The 21,598-nt window shown below is 39.3% G+C and overlaps 1 protein-coding gene across 1 annotated transcript; it reads left to right on the plus strand.

Moving 5' to 3' along the window:
* Window positions 1–1,834: 1,834 nt before the first annotated feature.
* On the plus strand, window positions 1,835–21,267 carry LOC140935963 (sodium- and chloride-dependent GABA transporter 2-like). The gene is made up of 15 exons (XM_073385540.1): window positions 1,835–2,192; window positions 4,562–4,696; window positions 7,776–7,926; window positions 8,642–8,731; window positions 9,508–9,640; window positions 10,799–10,933; window positions 11,295–11,401; window positions 12,247–12,371; window positions 13,170–13,282; window positions 13,926–14,054; window positions 15,094–15,193; window positions 16,741–16,841; window positions 17,532–17,705; window positions 18,616–18,692; window positions 19,815–21,267. The coding sequence occupies exons 1-15, from the start codon at window positions 1,949–1,951 to the stop codon at window positions 19,834–19,836; spliced, it is 1,836 nt and encodes a 611-aa protein (XP_073241641.1). The 5' UTR covers window positions 1,835–1,948; the 3' UTR covers window positions 19,837–21,267.
* The last annotated feature ends 331 nt before the right edge of the window (window positions 21,268–21,598 follow it).

Consider the following 21,598-nt stretch of genomic DNA (forward strand, 5'->3'; position numbering starts at 1 on the left):
CGCTTGACTGTAAAATAACTGCTTTGTAAAGCTGTTACGTAACATGGTGGTAGTTGCTTCGGAGATAATTCAGTCAAGTGATTCAACCCCGGGGGTTTCAATTAAAATTGAAGTAGCCGGCAGATTTGAATAGAGTAACCGACTGTATCAACAGCCTACATTTTCGAGGGGTGTTCTGGGGGCATGCTCCCTCAGAAAATGTTAAAATTGCAAAGCCCTAAAAAGCAATTTCCAGCGTTTAGGCCCGGGGGGGGGTACTTCCGCGAATTTCGGATAGGGGTGTCCCGCGAAGGTTTGTGAACCCTAACCCTATTTAAGGACTAAGAAAGCGAAAAATGATACCCTTTGGAAGGCCCAAAGCCGAAAAATGACACCCTATTCAAGGAAAAAACAAAATTATTAATAGCATGAAAAGGAAAACTTTATTTCTTCTCCGTAACAATGGATGTATAGCATCAAGCATAAAATACTAGAATAAGCTACTTTAAAAAAAAAATGTTCGTTTAGGCGGGCGTTTTCACACTCCAGTATTAGATAATACAATTAAGGTACCCTATCTAAGGACCACACCAGAGACACAGAAACAAAAGGGTCAAAAAAGATACCCTATTTAAGGACCGAGAACCTCAAAAACCATACCCTATTCCGCGGCACGTACCTATACAGCCCATATATGGGAGTACCCCCCCCCCCCCCCCCCCACGGGCGTTTAGGGGACTAAACTGAGACTAAAAGATCGAGTTTTGCATTCAAGAAGATTTGGGTTTGTGTCAAATTTTAATTTATTTGCCACGCAATAAACTTCTGCAAGCAATGAGCAAATGATAATTATACTAAGTTACAGAGTTACATTTCCGCGTGAACAAATTATAGTTTTGTACATGACATTACTCAAACTAGTTGCTTCTTCTTCGGAGGAAAAAGTAGCCGACTTCTCTGAGCAATGTAGCCGACGCGTTTCGTCGGTCGTCGGTGCTTATTGAAACCCTTGAACCCACTCTTTGACTGATCTACTTTTCTTGTATTCAGTACTGCACTATGATCAAAATCTTTGTCCTTTGTCTATTGTGCACCGAAAGGCGGTTTTAAATAAAATTGAGTGTCCATGTCAGTAACCTTTCTTTAAATAATATGCTTATTTGCCCGTAGGAACATTCTTTTAGCTTATCTTTGATCTTTGCAAGTTTGTCATAAGACAAGTTCACATGCAACCGACACATGTTCTGTAAAATTATGAAGAAATACGTCTTAGGCCATAGAGTTGTTGCTGAATTTATTTAAAACCCCACTCTTAAAAGATTTTCTAGATAAAAATAATTCTTTGTCACGCTCAAATGATCCGTTTTTGTAGCAACTCAATTAGCAAACACAACGCCGGGCGTGAACCTCGTGTCTCCAGCTTTTGTACTGCTATCCCTGAGCTGAAAAAGCTCAGTACACCTGGGGTACCCGCAAACGCGAAGTAAAAAAGTTAAGCCAAAGGAGAAGTTCCTTTGACTGAAGTTTGTTTCGCTTTGTCTACAGTGAGTATTGACTGCAAACAGCCGAGTCCTGTGTGGTTATTGTTTGATCCGGATGCTGATATTGTCGACATATCTGTAGTCAATAACTGACTTCTTTGACTTCTTTGGGTAGATTCGATCACAAGATTATTTGGCAGTTCGTGAATTTCCAATAAGGTTTAAACCAAGCTTCCTTTAATTCAAAAACAAAAGCGAACAAGAAAATTAATCCACCATTTGTTCAAGAGAACACAGTGTATTTCGTAATAATGTGAATGGAATTTCGTCACATGGCACTTAAACAATGCATTTTTGTGTTTGGCGGCAAAATTAGTATGCAGTGAAGCTCTCTCGTAATTACTGATCCATTGCAATATCAGCCCAGTCACCTAGTCGCTGTACGAACTAGTGTTGAACACAGGAGTCCGTGAACATTACCCATCGACATGGCCAGTAGAGGCGTTAACCAAGATCTGTACCTCGTCGGCTACGACAGCAGGGCAGGCCTTGCTGACTCTGAAGTCAGGCAGAGTAAAGCAAGCGTCGATCCTTCAAAGGAGCCCATGGTTGAGGTAGAAGAGCGAGAACACTGGGGTCGCAAGCTGGACTTCTTGCTTTCCTGTATTGGGTACGCTGTCGGTCTGGGGAATGTGTGGAGATTCCCGTATCTTTGTTACAGCAACGGTGGAGGTAATTCAGTAATTTGACCACGAAAATTGATCTCTTCTTTGCTGCGATTTTTCTGACCAATGACGCATAACTTAAGAATGCATGAAGCGAAGCCGTTTTTAAGGTACTTCGCAGCCACTTGTGAAGTCTTTGATTTATCTAAATTAAGATATCACAAAGAATGCAGTAAAGTCCAAAACGATATGTTTCATGTAGACACGCATTCATGTTTCTTGGATGTTACGATAAGTGAATTTTTTAAGGGAGAACGGAAATAGCGTGACTGCCGTAGATTTAACGTTCGAAAACACTGAGAGGCCGGAAGCTAAATATTCTGATTGAAAGAATCTTGTACGGTATCGGTCAATCACGATAATTTCAGATGTTGTTATCTTTGATCAGTGGTTTGCTACCGAGCTGTATTCAAGTCTTACCGAGCGAGGGTTTGCTCCAGGGTGGGATTGAAGCCGTGCAAGGGAGATTAGGCTTATAATGAAAGACAAAGGAAAACAAGCGTCCTACTGCAAAAATTTGCATCTTAATTGAATCTTCATCCAAAACAACTCCATAACAAATGAAGACCGGCTAAAAATCATTTCAGAAGTTTGTTTGGCACTCAGCCGCACTTGCAACTGTCAAAGCGATATAAATCTTACAAGAAGTGTATACAGACAGCATGGTGTAATCAAAATTTTGTTTTGTCTATCAAAACTCAATTATGTACTGTCTCGCAATTGAATGAGAAAGCCCGTGACATTTTAGACATAACTTTTGTTAGTTTTATCTGTCAGCTAATTTTAAGGGTACACCCATTGCACTTGGCTATCTTCCCAGTACAAAGTACAATTCAAAAGAATATATATATATATAAAACGGTCTCACTCCCTTTTCACATGCTCATACAGCCGGCGTTGACCCCTGCAAGCACGGCAACGGAAGCGAAAACTTCACCCCACAACAGGATTCGCGTTGTGTCAAATTTCATCGCTTATTCCAACTCTTCTAGTTTGTCATCGGTTGGTGATTTTTTCAGGATTTGAATTCTAAAGGACTACATGTAACTTCACAAAAAGAAAAAGGAAACCGTTGTCTTAATTGTGTTCCCGTCCTCCATGAGAACTTGAATTGGGAAGTTTCGCGTTGTAGCGTGCAACGACGGCAAAGCAATGCACCCAAAAGCGTGATGCTCACGCAAAGTTGTTGTTTTGCCACTCTAAACCAAGAGTCATAATTATGGCTCTTGTCTAAACCTATGGGCCTTTTTACCGATACGGCGGCCATATTGAATTAATTCGATTAAGGAGTATTATAGGATGCCCATGGGGCATGAGAACATTTTGTTTGTGTTTTCGAGCGCTTTTCGGGACATTTTTTCTTAAGGTTTTCTTAGAATAAGATTGTAAAGGGAAAAAAGATCCTTGTGCCGTGTTTGGATGTAATAATGACCAATAATGATTGTCTTTTTCTAGTTTCGTATTAGAAATATGGTCTTTCACTGTATATTTCGGCTCGGGAAAAAGGCGATCATTATTACATCCAAATACGGCAAAAGGATCTTTTTTTCCATTACAATCTTATTCTTAGAAAACTTTAAGAAAAAATCTCCCGAAAAGCGCTCGAAAATACAAACGAAATGTGCTCACGCCCCCTGGGCATCCTATAATACTCCTTAAATCGAATTAATTCAATAAGGCCACCGTATCGGTAAAAAGGTCTATTGCTTTTTTGCTGTCCATCACGCTGCTTTGATCCGCTAAGGACTCTGGGACATTCCGGAAAACAGTATGACGCCGGTCCACCAAAACATAGCCTCCCCGCAGACGTCCTTTGGGGTTCGTTTATCACGCATTCATCATCCCCCACGTGGGGGAGAAATGAATGCGTGACAAACGAACCCCAAAGGACGTCTGCGGGGAGGCTAACCAATAATTAATTGTACGACCTGTTGTCGTGACACATATTTATGTCCCGGGCGCATCTTGGCCTCGAAGATAACTACCGTAGTTTGAAAAGAATGTTTATCGGGCGTCGAAATTTGGCAGCTGTGAGTAAATGAAATGATTATTAAGCATCAACAATGCTTCGATTGTATAGTCACGGTTACAGCTGGTTCAGTGATTATAAGTTAACTCCGTAGAACTTAAAATGCAACTGCTCATCTTTAGTAAGGTTTAGCTTATAGGGTGCCTCATGCATAATGATCTCTCAGCTAGGATGACGGGGTGGGAAGGGAAGAAAATGAGCCGAAAAGCATTGCTCTTCCCACCTAAAACATCCCTTTGCTGTGAAAATGGGACGTCAATTCAAAGAGAAAAGCTTCCAAGTTCTTTACGATCGCAGTTCGTGCTTGCCTCCATTTCTTTAGCTTGTATCTTTGTTTTCCTTTCCAGCGTCATTCCTGATCCCGTATATCATCTGCTTGGTCTTCTGTGGAATTCCAATCTTCTATCTAGAGGTCGCTCTTGGCCAGTATGTTGGACAGGGCGTGGTCGGCGCCTGGGCGGCTGTTTGTCCATTCTTGGGAGGTAAGTAGCTATTATTTCTTCCTCATTTGCTGTCGGCCTGAATATTTTTGTTCCTTGTGTCTTACAAGAGGGTCTGAATGGGGGGGTCCACTTGTCGGTTGTCGGTTAAAATTTAGTTACTTTGTCGGTAGTCGGTTAAAATTTTCGATCTTTGTCGGTTGTCGGTTAATCTCAGTTAATAAGTAAAAATGCATGTTAATGATTAATAATTATTAGGGGTGACTGTTGCACATCTATACCGGCGTAAAACCGTGTGTTGACCTTTAATATTTTGGCTGTAACAAGCATGTTCTTTGCCATGGTTTTCCTTTCTTGTAGGAAATAAGGGGTGGTTCTTTAAAAAATTAGCAAAGTAGCGGATGGTTTTCTTTGAGATCCACTCAGTTTCCATTAAAGTTTCTTTTACAGTAGACACTAAGGGCTGGTATTGTGTCACGAAAGGCAACATTTCTTCTTTGCTGTTTTGTTTCAGGAGCGCGGGCTTCGGTTTCTGTGAGTTTCATTTATTTCTGATTGCAATTTTTCTTTCAAATTGTGTTGGTACCGGGCCTCTGTCCATCTTCAACCATCAAGCGTTCTTTTGAATTTTGAAACACTTTCCTCAAACTCTTTTGACAAATCGGTGGGTGCGGTTGAAGGGGCAAAATGTGTGCTGGAAGGTTTCGGTAGTCTTTACATCAAGGAAAACTTTTTTGTTGAATTTTGTGCCTTTGTATACAACTGTGTCTAAAAACATTGTCTCAGTGCATTTCGGTGGTGAATTTAATAGTAGGATGATGTAAGTTTACTTCTTCGAAGAAAGTTACGATGTCTGGTTTAAACACGGTTTAGCTTAGACTTTGTGTTTCAATATATGACATGAAAATGTTGGCAGAGGAAACTGCTGTCTTTGTGCCCATCGCAGTACGGTGGGTTTGTAGGTAGAGCTTTCCATTGAACTGGAAATAATTTTCTTTGAGGATTAATGTAAGCATTTCTCGCATAATGTGTAGGACTAGGCGGGTTGCTTTGTAGAAATTTTCATATGCTGTGCAAACCGATTTCAATACCCTCGTTTTGTGGTATATTTGTGAAAACAATTGTGACGTGGTATCTTTGGTTACTTCCTAGAAAGGTAGAAAAAATACTCTTCTTTCTGAAAAAATATGTAGATAATGTCGGTCCATGGCAGTAGTGGGTTAATATTTTTCCTGTCGGTAGTCGGTAATTTTTTTCGCGTTTTGTCGGTAGTCGGTAATATTTTTTGCCCTTTGTCGCTAGTCGGATAACGCCATTCACACCCTCTTACAACCCATCGCTATAGCTAATCAGTCTTACTATACTTTTTTTTAATTTGTAGTTTTATTCGTTTTGTTATGATAGCGATTTTATTATGGGGTCAGCGATTACCCTGGTGGAATCTTTCGGCGGTGACTCGAATTTTCGGATCGGTCACTATGTCATATTTCGATTTTTGAACCTTAAGAATTGAGGTGAAGAGTTTTTAGTCCAAAAACCATTTGCAGTTGACGTTATCTTAAAACTTAATTCCGTTTCTTTCCTCAGCATAAAAACAAATTCTAGTCGTTGAGCGTGGAATTCAGTGTACTTTTAAAATCGCTTTCCGGACCCCAGGGCCGAGTTGTTCAAAGCTGGGTTGAGATAACCCAGGGTTAGCGCGAGATTTAAATTTAGTTTTGTAAGCTTAAAAAGCATTTCCGTTTTAATTCTTTTCGTCTACAAGTTGATGATTGGAATCTCTAAAAATAACAGAGAAAATTGTCCGAGAAAATGCCTTTGAACACAAGAAAGAGAAACCCGGATTAAACGCTAATCGGCCTTCGAACAACTGGGCCCAGATCAATAAAGCAGTTTACCAATTAACAATCAGTTTGATTGATGACTTAATCCTTGCAATCCCAGAGTGACTAAAGGAGTTTTGTAAGGTGGATCTTGCTTTTGGACAAAATCCTATGGTGTGACCATTCAAATAAAACCTCTTTGACACTACTTTCACATGGCCGGTATCATAGGTTTTGCTTTATTTTACCTTATGAAATTTGTAAATCAAATGTTGAATTCACTTTTAGGAGTTAATTGAGGCCCGTCCACACATATCCGTTTTTGTTTCAAAATAAGCGCTCTCTAGAGTGGAGCCGTTTTGTTGCAGTCATGTGGATAGATGAATACAGAGGTTTTTGAAAATGATTTCGTCACGTTGTTGGATACCAGTAACTAGAGACCTTTAGATTCTAAGACGAGTACGACTACGAGTACGAGATTTTCTCAATATTAAGTAGTGCTCGCGCGTGAACCAGCGTCATTTTGGCGGAAAAATGTGGTAGCCGTCGTCACTCTACTACAAGTTTTATCAAGAATGTCGAAGTGGCGGAAACAAGTTATCAAATGTTAGAAGTTTAATCATTTTGCGTTCGGAAGGGTGTAACTTCCTTCACTAAAGGTAGCAGTGCTAATCTTTCTACTGAAAAATGGTTAAATGAAGCTCTCCGGGGAGTCTATATTTTGAAAATACGCGAAAAAACTTTAAGTCAAATCTCGTACTCGTAGTAGTCCTCGTCCTTGAATCTAAAGGTCTCTAATGCGCATGCTTCCATCAAAGATGTTGCCGTTTTCTGTGTCACTATTGCGTTTTCGTTTGGATGGGCAAAAGTGATTCAAAAAATGCATGTGTGGACGCGGAGTGTTTAAGCATTGGATAAAAAAATCTCCGTTTTCAAACACAAACGGAAATTTAAAACCTGCGAACGGGACCTGAGTTTAACTGGCTTTAGTAAAATCCAACTAGTGGTCTATTATCATCGCTGCGTTCTGATTGGTTGAGCTACTACTAGGCTACATGTTATAGCCCACCAGTAGCGAAAAGCGCCGGCTTTGAAAACGAAAACAATGGCGGCTGAATCGCGTTTTGCTAGCTAAAGCTGTTTTGTCTCAATATTTCTGACCAACTAGTTGGATTTTACTAAATTAACAATTATTCCTCGAGCCCAAATGGCCTCTGAGTCAATAGGTCATTCGGGCTCGAGGAATAATTGTTAAATAACTATTAACTAATACTATTTTTTTAAATTTATTTTAACAGGAATTGGTCTTGCCATGGTGATTATCACCTTTCTCTGTAGCGTGTACTACAATGTGATCATCGCGTGGACGTTTTATTACATGTTTGCTTCGTTCCGGAGCACGCTACCATGGGAGAAATGTGAACCGGGTTGGAGCGACAATTTATGCAAGTATGTTAAAACTCGTTTGTTTCCTTTATTACTTAGGACTAAACGTTTTTTTTTTGCTTTTTAAATTAATAGTTTTTGCAATTGAACTGAAAAACTTGTTGTTTTCCTTTCGACTTGAAAGAAGTCAGGTATGGCTATAATTCAGTATTCAGGTGATTTAAAAATGTCACAGTGTATGTTAACTTAACATGAGCAAGAAAACAAATCTGGAGGTGGCTTGTTTATCTACGTAAAGAGATCGAGTGTTTCCAAGTAAAGTTAGAACATCTAAGAATCCGAGATGACTTACAGCTGTAATATATTACTGCAAAAAAAACACACTTACTGAGAAACCAGGTATGTCAGGTTGAGCTCAGTGTATAGTTTGTTACTCAATCAGCCGGTCGGTCGGTCGGTCGGTCGGTCGGTCGGTCGGTTGGTTGGTTGGCTAAAACGTAGCCTGTTAGTCAGTCAGTTAGTTAATTAGTTTCTGTAAGTTGATTACTAAATAAGATAGTCTGTCGTGTTAGTTACTTAGTTACTTAATTAGTTTGTAAGTTAGTTAGTTAGTTAGTTACTGAGTTAAGCAGTTAACTACTAAAGTCAGCCTCCCAGCGTTCAAAATAAAACAACTAGTCTCTAGTAATACTAGTGTCTTACATTAAAACATGGAACTTTTAATTAAGTGAGCTATCCTTATGTTTGACAATAATGTACTTTTGTTTCCCTTCTTTAGACAAGAACGCGGTGGTAGTGCTCCCAACTGTTCGTTTTTGGATCAAGAACCAAACTGTACATGGATCTCTCCTGAAGAACAATACTTCAAGTAAGCCGAGTTTAATTGAAGAGTGCTTCGCGTTAACGGCACAGCAGCCATAGAAAAACCCTACGTAAGGCAATCCAAGACAGTCTTGGACCCTCGGATTCCACTCTGTGGATTCCGGATCATTAACCTTGTCAGTGGTGCATGGATTCCGGGTTCCAGTTGCATGTTAGTGGGATCCGGGTTCCTTGAGTTGAATTACGGATTTCAAAGCCCAGAATTCAGGATTTCACCGGCTAAATTGTCTCGGATTCCGGAATCCGGATTACCCTGTGCAGTTGTAGTTCGAAAATCGGGCCCCAAAAGGCACGTTCAGCCCTTTGCGCGCACTTTTCGCGTCTACATTTGACGTTGCGTTCTTTGCGTTGTCGGCTTTGCTAAATCTGTCTATTATCTGATCGCGTAACTGGGTATTACACTCGTACAACAGTAATTGAGGACGATACTCATGCAAAATTTGGGAAGTGGTAAATAAGGTGTATTGTGGACAATGTGAAAGTGGTTTTCCTTCCTTATTATAGGGGAAATCCCTCCTATATAGGAGAATGACTTTTGGCGAGTTTGGTGCACATAAAATGAAAATCTGGCATCCGCCTTAAAAGTTGACAGTTTTAGCCTTGAAATCCGTAAAATTTGTGTGCTCTATTGTGTTATCGTATGAGTTCGAATTTGAAAAGAAGGTGATTTTGTCTCGTAGCTAGAGGTCCACTATCTCCGCGTATTTTTCTCTTTGTGGTAACTATCCCATTATCCCACTGATGTTTAACTGTTTATTTCAGCAACCACGTGCTTCAGCTATCAAAAGGAATTCACGAAGCTGGTGAAGTCAGGTTCGAGCTCGCCATGTGTCTTTTATTGGGCTGGATCATTGTTTACTTCTGTGTATGGAAAGGAATCAAGTCTGCAGGCAAGGTAATTTAACTACAGATCAGCTCGTCGGGCAAGCTATAGTTCTAAACTGGTTTCGTTAGTTTTTGAGTACGCAGGTGTACTGTCGCAATTCGTAATAATCGTAGCCTACGTCGCAGAGGTAATTTCAACCCGGTTAGTAACGTCTGCAAAGTAGCGCCGAGATCCTTGTTCAGGACTACCATCAAAGCGTTTCGTATTTCCCTTCAACCTGATTGGCAATCGACAATGGCATTTTTAACAGACCAATCATAGCGCGGACTCAAATCTTGGTACACAACAGCTAGGTATCCAGAACAAGGATTTTGACGCAATTTCGCAGACAGACTTAACCAAAGTTTAGTTTCGGTCTGTGGCGCAGGGATAATAATCGTAGCACTTTGTAAGATCTGTCACAATTTGTGTGTCGCACTTTATAAAAAAAATAATCGCAATTTGTTATACTGGTCCATCGCACTTATAAACAGTTATTGGATAAGGTTTTTGTGAAATCAGAAATATCCAAGGTCGAAGTAAGTGTTATTACTCGAACCGAAGGCCGATAACACAGCTGGACCTTGCTTATTCCGGATATCACAACAGAAATGACTCTTTTTTAAATGACGATATGATTGTCGCAGTGGTAATTGCAATTTTTAGCATTTCCAAATTAACCCGCAAAAAAATTCCGGGACTTCAACGGGGTTCGAACCCATGGCCTCTACGTTAGCGCTGCAGTGCCCCACAAACTGAGCTATAAAGACCCATACATTGGGAGCAAGCCAATTTGTTGAGTTCATCTTAATCCGTGAAAGGAATGAAGCATAGAGTGAAGATGATGTGAACTGCGGTGATACAAATTTAAATTTAAGATATGATCGTCGCAGCAGTAATTGCAATTTAAGCAACTGAAATTAACCCGAAAAAAATGACTGTTATATTTGTTTCATTATACGGTTTTTTGACAAAAATTACCTCTAACCCGTCGTCGCACGGAACATAGTTTGACATTGCTCTTGAAAAGCATTACGCGCGCAACCTACAGATTAGTCACAAATCTGCTTGCAGAAAACTCACTGATTTGTAGGTTGCGCTGATTTCCAAAATTAACTGTAGGCTCTCAGCCAATGAGGAGATAGATAGTGGTACAATGTATAACAGTTATTATTGTCTTTTTGTCAGGTCGTTTACTTCACTGCTACCTTTCCATACTTGGTTCTTTTCATTCTGTTGATTCGAGGAGCCACTTTAGAAGGTGCGGGAGAAGGAGTAATATTCTATCTCAAGCCCAAATGGAGCCGGTTAACAGACCCAAAGGTGACTAGAAGACAATTATATTTAATTCTTAAAGATAACTGGGTGCGAAAACCGCACAGAGATATCTCCCGAGTACAATAACTTTTTTTCGTGCCGTAGAAGACAAGTATATTTTGACAGTTGTTATAAATCTTTGTTTCATGTAAGTTCAACTGAAAAGTGACTTGTTGTTGCTGTTATTGTTGTTGTTTTCGTTATGCTTTAACTTGTTTGTATAAGTGTATTGTAACAGTTCAAAGATCTTAGCTCAACTGGGGAAAGGGTTTAGATAACTCTTCAATTTGTCGTTATTGTTGCTGTTTTTGTTATTATAGTTGTTGTTGTTGTTGTTGTTGTTATCCTTCAATTTGTTTGTTTCTAGGTGTGGGTACAAGCCGCTGGGCAGATTTTCTTCTCTCTCAGTATTGGCTTTGGCGGGCTCATCACCTACGGTAGCTACAATAAATTCAAAAATAACTGCGAAAGTAAGTGTATGAAAAGACGTAGAATTAAAGTACGAAATGTATCTAGTGTTCAATGCAAGGAAAGTAACTTTAACTTGGGTGTGCCGTCAATGGTCACAGCAGAATTAGTTTCACCGATGTATTCTACCACTCCTTAGCTACAATCTTGGACAAACCTGTTGAGAAAACTGTATACTTGGGGGGCATTTTTTTAAAACATCGTAGCTGTACCGGTTCTTCTCTCTCCCCCTTACCCTGAAAGCAACGTTGTTGTGTATTCAAAAGACAGCCTGATCCCTGGGCGTTTGTAGGAAGCAACATAAAACTAGGGTAACGGGATTTCTTTCCGCAAAGGCGTCGTTTTGGAAATAGTTTGTTGTGTAGGAAAGTGGACATGATGGGGTAAACTTTCTCAAGTAGTTTTGTCCGGGATTGTAGCTTGGCTAGCTAAGGGTCATGGGCTCCTGACTATAGAGGCCCTGTTAGGGTTAAATTGCGACAAGCGGCCACGTGGGCTTGAAATGGTGACGTAAGACTAGGTGAAATAACGACAAACGACATAAAGATGGGTTAAATACTGACAGGGCCAGAGACATAGCTTACTCCTCAAAACGCAAAACGAACGTATTTGAAATTAAGACTAGGGACTCACGTACCCCTCTCCCGCCCCAAGAGAGCCCCCTCTACCTACTGCTCGTAAGAGTGTTTTTCTGTCGAACTTTTTAAAAACTTTTTCGCAACATCAAATGCCAAAATCGCTTTCCGCCGTGAAACTTCCTAGCTAAATAATGGCAATTTCTCTGTACGTTAAATTCATCCTTTTAAAGCTTATTTACAATTTTGTGTTAAATGTTTTTTTTTTTTCTTCAGGGACACATATATCGTCTCATTAATTAATTGTGGTACAAGTCTCTTTGCTGGTTTCGTCATCTTTACAATGATGGGCTTTATGGCTGACAAACTTGGAGTACCCGTCGATAGCGTTGTAAAAGGAGGTATATTTTCCATTAATGAAGTCCTTTGTCTATTTTTTTGTTTATGCGTAAGTCTGAGTAAGGGCCCACTCCCAATCAGTCCCATGATGCACGTCAACACATTATCGATCCAATCTCACTCACTCACAGCCTCAAAAGTGTAAAAGGCAAATAATCTGTCAAAACAAGAAAACTAGGTCATTTCGGGAATACAGAAGTTCTTATGGTCTCCTGGGAGATGCTGATTTTCTCATGAAATGACCAGTCAAATCGGAGTTTCAAAAAACACGAACTTATAAGAAGTGATTATTATTGTTTCCTCTGGCGCTTTGTCAAATTGGTGTAACTTACATGTGACTGGCTTTTTCTTGACGACACAATAACGTTCCACACAGACTCTTGGTGAAAGATTTTCTTTGGAATGTGTAACCGGGATAAAACACTGAGCCGGCATAGCTGCTATAAGCTGCCGTTTGAGTCTGGAAGAGACTGCGTGGATTGTCATGGTGTTGTGTATGCATGCAAAGCACAACTAACAGTTTCTTCACAAAAAGTGATAACTGCATGCGACCACTTAATTCTGCGGTTGATATCCGTGCGTTTCAAGACTTCTTCCCCTTCATCCGCGGTAGCAGGAACTGCGGCTTGGGCTCGGTCCCTCATGCCCTCCAACCCTTGTAGTTCCCATGGCCTTTCATCTCTCTGACTGAGTTTTATTCTTTTACAACATCAAAACTAAATTCAATTTCGATTGTTCCACAAGAAACAATAATGTGCGATAAAAGAATTAACAATTTGTGCGTGAACATTGTTCCACAGGTCCTGGCTTAGCGTTCATTGCTTACCCAGAGGGAATCAAGCAAATGCCTGCATCTCCTTTCTGGGCGTTCCTCTTCTTTTTTATGTTGTTCAACCTTGGATTGGACAGTCAGGTAACCTTGATTCGTTAGCATAGCTACTTTTAGGTTCGTTCCAGGCAAAGGCCGAACACAAAGCACTTCCCCCGCCGTCTGACGCAGTCTAACTGATTAATTGGGAGGACGAAGTATACTTAGATTCCACCAACAATACTAGGGTTTGAAGAGTAATCCTCATTAAGCGGACACAAGTACATGTAAAGTAAACCGCCCCAAACATATCTTCCCACGTTTTATGTACGGTGGACCTACCCGTATTAAATGGACACGTCTATCACCTGCTCTCAGTATTAACCCTTTAAATCCCAAGGGTGATCAAAACCAATTTTCTCCTAACAATAATCATTACAAAATCAAGAAAAAAAGTTACGAGAATTAATAATTTGATCACCAATGAGAAAATGCTTTGTTCTTTATCAAATTCTCTCAATTGAATCTTTAAGAAATGTATGGGGATCAGTGTGGAGAATTGGTATGTTGATATTGGGGCTTAAAGAGTTAAGGCAACGTCCACACGAATTCGGGTAACAAGATATGCGGTTTTAAAAATGTCCGGATGGACAAGGCCTAAGCGGACCTTATAGCGAGAATTTCGTGGCTGTTCGCCTGAAAAATGTTTATAAATTTACTCTAGTCGTGTTGTTTATTACGCTTATAGTTTGTGGGAGTCGAGACCTGTACGACAGTGATGGCGGATTGGAAACCTGGCTTCCGTCGATACAAAACTGTCATTACACTGGGTTTCTGCATCATTTGCTATCTTATTGGAATTGCTCACGTAACCAAGGTAACAGAACAGACAAGAACTATGGGTTTAATTGTGATTACAAATAAATGCTTGCTTGAACCTTTTTGTCAAGATGATTAGCAGCTCCTTTAGCCTTTCTCGCGCTCTTCAGTTAAGACATTTTATGCTATAAATTATACATACCTCATGAAAAGTTGTCTTTGTTGTTTTCTATTGAGAAGACTATTTCTTTAATAGTTGAAAGACCAAAACATCCGCTAAATTGGTGTTTATGGGGCAGGAAACAGTAAGAAAACACAAAGACGCAACTTTTCGTGACGTATGTATACTTTAATAGCTGTTTTTGTATATTTAGCCATTTTATCGATCTTAAGATAAATTTCCATACAAATCCTTATAATTTGGCTTCTAGTAGGCTGTTGAGATTCTGGGCGCCCTGTGATTTCACTCGTCACCATTGATTACACGTACTAATTACACATAGGAAAACATAATTATAGCCCGCACGTTCTTTAAAGAAGAGTTTCTGAATCGATATAATTATCCTCATAAATAGTCCTTAGTCACAGCGAATCAAGGTAATGTAGTTTGTATCTGAATGGTAGGGCAAAGCTATGGGTGTAAACATTGTAGCACTAATAACAAGAAAAAAACTTGTAATTCCGACGCAAACACTCGAACGAAATTTTAACCCTTGGAAGAGCAAGTTCCGCACCAGTTTGGCCTCTCCCCTCTCCCCTTCCCCTTTTATCACCGTTGGGGTATGAATTTACTTTTTCCTCTAAAAGGTTACATCTGAACTGCAATGTTACTCTCCTTGAGTCGCAGACACGCAGTACTCTTCTGCTCAGTGTATTCTCTTGCATACACAGGTCCAGCATACAGAGGGTTTCTTACTAGTTACATTATTATTGACACCAACTTTTAACCTACAAACACAGTTGCTTAGAGATGGCTGGGTTGTGTTCGCTCGCAGGACAACTATCTTTCGGACGTTGAATTAACTATTTACAACAAGTAAACTGCTATAATTGATCAGTAACTCAATCAAAATTCGTTTTCTTTTCTTGTTTGCCAGGGAGGAATGTACGTGTTTCAGATGTTTGATTACCAAGCAGGAGGAATATCACTGGTGTTGATAGCCTTCCTGGAGGTTGTAGGCATTGGTTGGTTTTACGGTGAGTTGGTTAATTGGATTCCTCCGCGCCACAAGCGGTTTCCCTTTTTTACCAATGCTATTCCTAGGGTACTGCCTACATAGATACAGTAGCTTAAAGAATGATACTTCCTACATATACCACTTACAATATCAATTCGTGGGCTGATCGATTGATGATTGAATATTTGATTGATTGAAGTATCGACTGACTTATTGATTGACTGACTGGTATTATCATTAACTTTAACTTTTCACTTTATTGAATTCGTTGCATGTTATCAATTAATATGTACATTTAAAAAAGATATAAAATACGTTAGATAGAGAAAAATAATAAAATAAAATAGATGAATAAATATTGCAACTGGAGCAGGAAAGACAATGTGCCAGTTGATATCTTGCCCCAAGAACCAAATGGAATAAAACCATAAAAAAGTATAAATAAAGTTTTCTGGTGCCATTGAGTAACTGATGTCTCTGCAGATTCGGCGAATAAGGCCAAGCGTACGGTTTGCTCTCAGGGAGATCTGATTTATTTATTGAGATCACTGAAGGTTGTGAGACCACTGATTATTATTATCATCTCTTTAAATGTTCTCAAAACATAGCCAAAGTCTTTAAGTCTTAATGATGCTGACAGTTTCGATGACTGTCAGCCATCTTTGTCAAAACTTGGAAATCGTCAAAGGTGTCAGAAGCCTTAAATAGGCTTCTGAAGGTGTTAATTATTGCGATAAACGCGCCAAGTCACTCTGTAGACGCCCCCTCCCCTGGTTTGGGGGTGGAGATCACTTTATCGCAATAATTAACACCTTTGACGATTTCTAAGTTTTGACAAAGATGGCTGACAGTCATCGAAACCGTCAGCATCATTAAGACTTTAAGACTTTGGCTATGTTTTGAAAACATTTAAAGAGACATCAACTGTACTAGCCTGATGAATTTCTTCAACGATTATTATTATCGTTATCATTATCGTTATCATCATCCTTATCATTATCATGACCATGATCATTATTATTATTTATATAATAATGATAAAACAGTTCTATTCACTCCATCTTCTAGCTGTTCGTGGCGTTTTCAACAATATTAAAAATAATGATCAGTTTTATAATAATAAATAAAACATTAAACTCTAATAATAAATTAAACTATTATTAAATATTTCCTAAAAAGGTAGGTCTTTGAATTATTTTTATTTCCCCCAATCTAGGGGCACAAGTAGAAAATGCTTCTTTTTCTCCTTCTTCTTCTTCTTCTTCTTCTTCTTCTTCTTCTTCTTCTTCTTCTTCTTTTTTGATGGATTGATTGATTGATTGATGGATGGATTGATTGATTGATTGATTGATTGATTGATTGATTGATTAATGGATTGATGGATGGATGGAATGATTGATTGATTGATTGATTGACTGATTCACTGAGTGAAGCTATAGGGGCAAAATTATCCAAAATTTACCTTTTGCTAAGCCGTAAACAGGAAAAAACGTATGACAAGAGACAACCAGGAGAAAATTTTCATGTTAATTTTATAATTGGTTTGTTTCTTTTGTCCTTTTAAAGGAACTGAGAAATTTGCAGATGACATACAAGACATGATCGGTCACCGTCCGAACATGTACTTTCGCTTGTGCTGGAAATACATCTCTCCAATCATCATCGGCGTAAGCATGACGTGTTTATCATATACAGTCAACATTTGGAATCGGGTGTTACTATAACGAAGAGCGGGGAACTGGGAGCGGGAACGGAGAATAGGATATTGAAACTGAATGAGAGGAAAACAGAGAATGGGTAATAAAGTTACTGATAGGGCTAGGGTTTCCCCTTCCCCGTTCCCCGTTCCCCGTTCCCCGTTCCCCGTTCTTCGTTTTAGTAACATACACTTGTGCAGTTATACAATACGGTTGAAATAATAGTAACCATCGTTCAGTTTTATCTGTGTTACTTTGAAAGAAATAAGTGTTAACTTCTAAGAATAGATAAATTCAACTTTTTGACGAAAGACGATTTCTTAGGCTGTTTAATAAACGAATCATTACGCCAATTTTTTAGAGTTGGTGCGAAGTGAGACCAAGCTCAAATGCGACCCTACTCTGGCCTCATTATTGAATCTTGTAGGGGGAAATAAATTTTTCGTCTTCTAATCTGTTTGCATTTTTTGGTATGATGACAAAAACCTCTTTAGTAGAATTTGTAAGTGATGCTATCTTTTTTTTTGGAAATTCTACAAAATGGCCTTTTAGCTTTAGAGGTTTTCTTGAACTTTGTTATTTGGTACTCTCGAATTCTCGCCGGCCCCAAAGTTTTAACTCAAAAGAAATATTAACTGCGATTTTTTGCTTGCATTTCAGGTTATCTTTATCTGGTTCTGCGTGGATTGGACAGGAATCTCTTATGCTGGTTATCAGTATCCACCTTGGGCAGAGTTCCTGGGATGGATGTTGTGCATAGTATCAATACTTTGTGTCCCTGGTTACGCCATTTATCGTTACAAGAAACTGCCTGAGGGTGGCACCTTTAAGGAGGTAACAACTTCACATTTGCTTACCATTTTTAAGGATGTTTACGGCAGCGTTCTAACAACGCTATGAAAGGGAATCCAAGACAGTCTTGGATTCTGGATTCCACCCCGTGGATTTCGGATTCCACTGGTGGATTCTGGGTTCCAATCGTTAGTGGGATTCCGGATTCCAAAGTCCAGGATACGGATCCGGATTCCCTTACATCGCGCGCATAATTGCAGTCGCCAAGTGAAAAAAAATGTGTATACAAGTTTTGTTTAGAAAGCGCAATGCCAAGAAAGTACGAATGAGAACTCGGTTAACTGTAAAAGGCTTTGTATAGGTTATTTCATTAAGGCAATACGATCATAATTATCATAAACAGCAACTTTAATCGTCGCAGTCTGATAATATTTCTTAGATGTTAATCATTGTTTCCTTTCATATAAATAGGACAGCTTGAGTAGCTTGGTTAATTTCAGGGGCACCCAACGAGAACATAGTTCAAAGCAACTTAAACATAGCATTGTTAAACGTTTTTTGGTATTCAAACGGTAGATATAGGCATATTTTTATCCCCTAAAAATTTTTCATCTGTTCGGATTCCCTAGCTGAAAGTCTATTGATCCGAAAATTATAGGGATCAAAACTTACCTTTTCGAAAACTTCAGCCAGAAAAAAGGCTCCCGAAAACTCTAGGTGACCTTTTTATGGTAAAAATCCTTTAAAAATGGGCAATTATACCATTTTTTAGATGTTCGAAAATCCTAGGAGAGGCAGGCATGCAAGAAATTTTACAACAAATGTTCCGAAAATTCTAGATCTCAAATCGTCTTCCGAACAGATATTTTCCAAAAATTGACGTTGGGTGCCCCTGTAATTTGTTTTTATTCATTTTTTCTCACCATAAATATCTATTTCTTTATTTCTTCAGCGTTTCCGCGCAATCCTTCTTCCAGATGAGCGTGTTATGAGCAAAATCCGACAAAAATACGGACTTCCAGAAAAAAGGTAAGATAATGTGATCTTCTTAATTTGGTATGCATTAAAAACGAAAGCCAAACGTGATAGATTGAACCTTGAGAGTGGGCGGTTATTAATTTTTCACAGATATAAGTGATTGTAATAGCCTGCGTAGCAGGCGCTTGTAGTGGGCGAACGAGAGAACGGGCGCGCGCGTGAGGGAGACACGCGAGGGGTGATTTACTTCTCGCGTGCCCTTTTTTTCTTGTGCCCACTACTTCCAAGCGCCTGCTACGCAGGCTACGATTGTAATTACATTTTTCAACAAACGTGAAGATGCTCCAAAGCAGATTTTAACTGTTAATTGAATGTTTCTTTAAAATACTAAGAAAACTCGGTCTTCAGGTTTTTTCAACTTTTAACATGGACCAGTTAAGGTACGGAAAACGGGCAACAAAAAACGTGCAACTTGTCTCGCAACATTGCTGCAAAACGAGTTGAATAGCGATGTTACGCGTTTTACCACCCACATCAAACCTGTCTTGCAACAAATCAGATTGTAAACAGGTTTGAACATGGGTGGTAAAACGCGCAACATACCGTAGCTATTCAACTCGTTTTGCAGCGATGTTGCAAGACAAGTTGCACGTTTTTGCTGCCTGTTTTTCCGTACCTTTAGGGAAAATACGTCGACACCACTGAAAAGAGCGCTTTAAAGTTAGTTAAAATGCCAAGTTTGAAAGTGATTTGTTAAAAACTAACGAAGATGTGACTTCTCAAAGTCGCGAAATTTTACAGACGTTTGAATGGTCAGGGGCACAAACTTGCCTCCCACCCCCCGCCCCCACCATGCATATACATGTACAAACGTCTGTAAGTTTTCGCACCTTTGCGGAGCAATATCTTCCCTCGCTTAGGACGTTTCACTTTCAAATTTGGCAAGGCTCTCTTTCCCGTGCTGTCGACAGATTTTCCCTAACTGCTCCTTGTCAAAAATTGAAAAAAAACCTGGAAGGGTCTATTTCAATCTCATTGTCAGTATTGTTAATTCTTTTAGTGGGGGGTTGGTAGGGGGTGGGCGCTTAATTGCATAAATACAGTATTTCACTTTTGAAGGTTGGTAAGTTAGCCTAGTTTATTCTAATCCGTAACGTGTCTTTTTCATTGCAGGGCTCATTACTATGATGAATGATCAACTCAGTATCACAATTTACTGTCGCTGCTAAGTCTTTCAACCATATAGTTGCCTACTAAACAATGCTAGATTAGTTAATGATAAATGGGGATTCCTCCTCAGTTTAGTGAAAAGGTTCAGCCATTTTCTTACTAAAGAGATGCTTTGTTCCGCAGGATTTAAGTGCTTTACGCATCCACAATGTTGGTGATGGGACTTATTAAAACATTTTCTACTCTCGTTTCTAGTCAATAGACTTAAGAGATGGGAAGACCTTCCGAAAGAAGCCTTTTCTTGGGGCGGAGAAGTATGGGTTTCTCTCGCCCCATGAGGTTCCACTCTAACCTAACCCTCGCGGAAATAACTCTTGTATGACTAGTGACGATGCAAAATGTATTTTTAGAGAGAATAAAGGGTAAAAAGAGATTATTTCCATTATAGACCCTATTTACTAGGTAATCCTTCTCAATTAGTTTAATTTTTAGTGACAGAAAGGCAAGACATTTGAATTAAGTTTTTTTAAAGTTTTAATCCAATAATTAGCCCAAATTTTTCACCCAGCGTAAAGTATTAACTCGTCTTTCCTGCCGTTTTGTTGTGAAAAACAATAAGAGAAGGAATAAAGCCTATACAGTCCAACGCGGTCAAACGGCTTAGGCAATTTCCGTTTAATTTAACTTGTATTTAGTGGGTTATCGTTCGCCATGAAATGGAAAAATGGGAAAGGAATTTTAAAATAATTGTAAAATATTAGTTATTGCAATTATCTTTGTATTTTTTGTCAAAATAATCAGCTTCCTCTTTTTGAAAACCCTTCGCGCCAGAGGAAAATTACGTTGTCGGACACATGGCACCCCCAATAACTCCAGTTATAGTTGTTAAGCACTTAGAACTTTTTAAGTACGACTCCGTGAAAAAGAGTGGTAAATTATGTAATTATAGTGTATTGGTAATGTCTTAAACTGTAAACAGTGCAAGTAATGACCCCAACTTAAAATATCTTTGGTTAGCTTTTGATTTCTATCCGTTTGATCAAGGAGAACCTAAATAGGGATCTACTCTCTAATACCCTTGATGCTCTCTAGTAAATGCACACCCATGTAAGATAATCAAATCCAAGACAGTCTTGGGTGCTGGACTCCACGCTGTGAATTCCGGATCTCAGGCACTGGGTTCCAGATTCCTTCTACGTGGAGCTTGGATTCCGGATTCCACAAGAAAAAAATCCCGGATTGCGGAATCCGGAGTACCAAGCCATTGGGCGAGGTTTCGTTTCAGTGATATATCTCACTTTCAATTATTTACTCTTGAGTGACTTTGAATAATAATAGCCTTTGAAATGAAAGCTGGTAAGCGATAATTTCTGGTAGTACATGTATTGTATGTTTCTGTTGTTTAAAATTTAAGGGGAGCGAAATAAAGACTGAAAGAAGATACTTATCTTTTTAATTAATGATCCATTATGTTACTGCCCTAAAACTGACCTAGAGACGCATGCAAGTATCTAGGAATATGAGCAAATCCGTGATGTATGACATCAATTAATGATCAATAGATAATCAACCAGTAATCATGATCAGGGAATTTATGTAGCGAAGCACTTTGCATTGTGGGGTAACGGCCTTGCAGGGCAGCTAGTTCTGGATTTTTTTTGGTGGGGGCGAGGGCATGCGTTCTTAGACCCTCATCGTGTTTCCGACTAAAATATATTTTCCCTACCTGTTTCAGAACTTAACCAGAGTTTTCACGGGCTTCCTCAAGATAGAAATTACCATTAAAA

Source organism: Porites lutea, chromosome 4, assembly GCF_958299795.1.
Source record: "Porites lutea chromosome 4, jaPorLute2.1, whole genome shotgun sequence".
Lineage (NCBI taxonomy): Eukaryota > Metazoa > Cnidaria > Anthozoa > Scleractinia > Poritidae > Porites > Porites lutea.

What these genes read in the sequence shown, in the direction of transcription:
- LOC140935963 (XM_073385540.1), top strand. Translation starts at nt 1,949, where the DNA reads ATGGCCAGTAGAGGCGTTAACCAAGATCTGTACCTCGTCGGCTACGAC. An exon ending in CGATAGCGTTGTAAAAGGAG is followed by an intron (nt 12,372 to 13,169) that starts GTATATTTTCCA and finishes ATTGTTCCACAG; the next exon opens with GTCCTGGCTTAGCGTTCATT. An exon ending in AGGGTGGCACCTTTAAGGAG is followed by an intron (nt 17,706 to 18,615) that starts GTAACAACTTCA and finishes TTATTTCTTCAG; the next exon opens with CGTTTCCGCGCAATCCTTCT.